At 65.5% G+C, this 1,236-nt stretch overlaps 1 protein-coding gene across 1 annotated transcript in view; it reads left to right on the top strand.

Annotated features, from left to right (window-relative positions):
- Positions 1-489: 489 nt before the first annotated feature.
- The window catches only part of LOC112123829 (arfaptin-2-like), a gene marked incomplete at its 5' end in the record, with an annotated part of 3,703 nt that continues 2,956 nt past the window's right edge, over positions 490-1,236 (top strand). Inside the window, one exon of the mRNA XM_026661975.1 lies at positions 490-838. Coding sequence (XP_026517760.1) covers positions 490-838 — 349 coding nt within the window. The remainder of the gene's footprint in view (positions 839-1,236) is intronic.

The raw sequence follows: 1,236 nt of genomic DNA, 5'->3' as shown, positions 1-1,236 counted from the left end.
CCCCCCCCCCCCCCGCCTGGCCTCTGTTCTGAGGCAGCCCAGGCATGGGGTCCCCTGCTACCCAGTTAGCTGAGCCGCTGGCTTCACCCCTGCAGTCCTTTGGGTCAGAGACGGGGTGGTGAAGAGGCTGCGTTGGCAGAGTCCCGGCAGGTGGCCTGTGGCTAACAGCCAGGCGTGTCAGTGGCCCAGTGTGTCACTGCTTGGAGTGAGAAGGACAGAAATCTGTAAATCCCGATGGGGGCTGTGCAGGGGGAGGGAGATTGGGGCTGCAGCAGAGGGGCTGGGGGATGGTCCATGGCATGGAAAGGTGCGAAACGGGAGAGTGTAATTAGCCTGTGGAACTCTCTGCCACGGGATGTCCCTGAGGCCAAGGGCCTGGCCATTTTGTGGGGACACAAATAGCCAGAGGGATCGGAGGGAAGGACCGTTCTGGCAGGGATATGAAACCTGGTCCGGGGTTTATGCCAGTCTGAGTATTGATGTCCCGGACGAGACCTTCCAGGGGCAGGTTCCCCACCACCACCTCAGGTACAGGGCCTGTGGTGTGTAAGGCTAGCTGGGCCCAGGTCTGGTCCCTGTGTGCAGTGCTACTGCCCGGGGGTGCCCTGTCCTGGGACAGTCACCAGGCCAGAGACAGCTGGCTCAGCCCCCCCTTCTCATTGTCACCTCACGCCATCTCCATTTCCCGCCCTGTGCACCTCCCCTGGCACTGCCCTGCCTGGCCCGTCCCCTCCCTTTCCAGGCGCCTTTGTCACATCTCATTCCTCCCGAGGACCATCCATCTCACCCAGTGAATCTGCTGCCAGCCGGATCGCCAGCCAGGCAGATGCATCAGCAGGTACCGCAGGGCCCCTCCTTGACACCTCATGGACTCCCTGCCCCGGGCCAGAGGGCGCCTTCCAGTCCCTGCGGGGGAATCGGCCCTGGGGAGCTGCCCCTGCCCTGCCGTGGTGTAGGGTTGAGGCCCCCGGGGGGGCTGTGGAGCCCCCCCCGCTGTTGCTGGCATTGCAGGGCAGCCTGGAGGGGCCCAGGCAAAGGTGCCACTGCCCCGTGAGGCTACAGGGGCACCATGGCCTGGTGACTCGCGCTGCAGTGACGCTGGCCCCTGCCAACCCTCCCTCCCCCCAGCTGTTGTCCTGGCCCTGCGTGGCTGAGAGGCTGAACTTGGCAGCGCCCGCCCAGAGAGGGCTTGCCGTGCCAGCTGGCTCGGAAACCATGGGACAACGGGGGGGGGGG

Source organism: Terrapene carolina, unplaced genomic scaffold (assembly GCF_002925995.2).
Source record: "Terrapene carolina triunguis isolate 2854851 unplaced genomic scaffold, T_m_triunguis-2.0 Scaffold20688, whole genome shotgun sequence".
In the NCBI taxonomy this organism is placed as follows: domain Eukaryota; kingdom Metazoa; phylum Chordata; order Testudines; family Emydidae; genus Terrapene; species Terrapene triunguis.
Note: the sequence above shows the minus strand (reverse complement) of the source record. Positions and strands in the feature narration are given on the sequence as shown.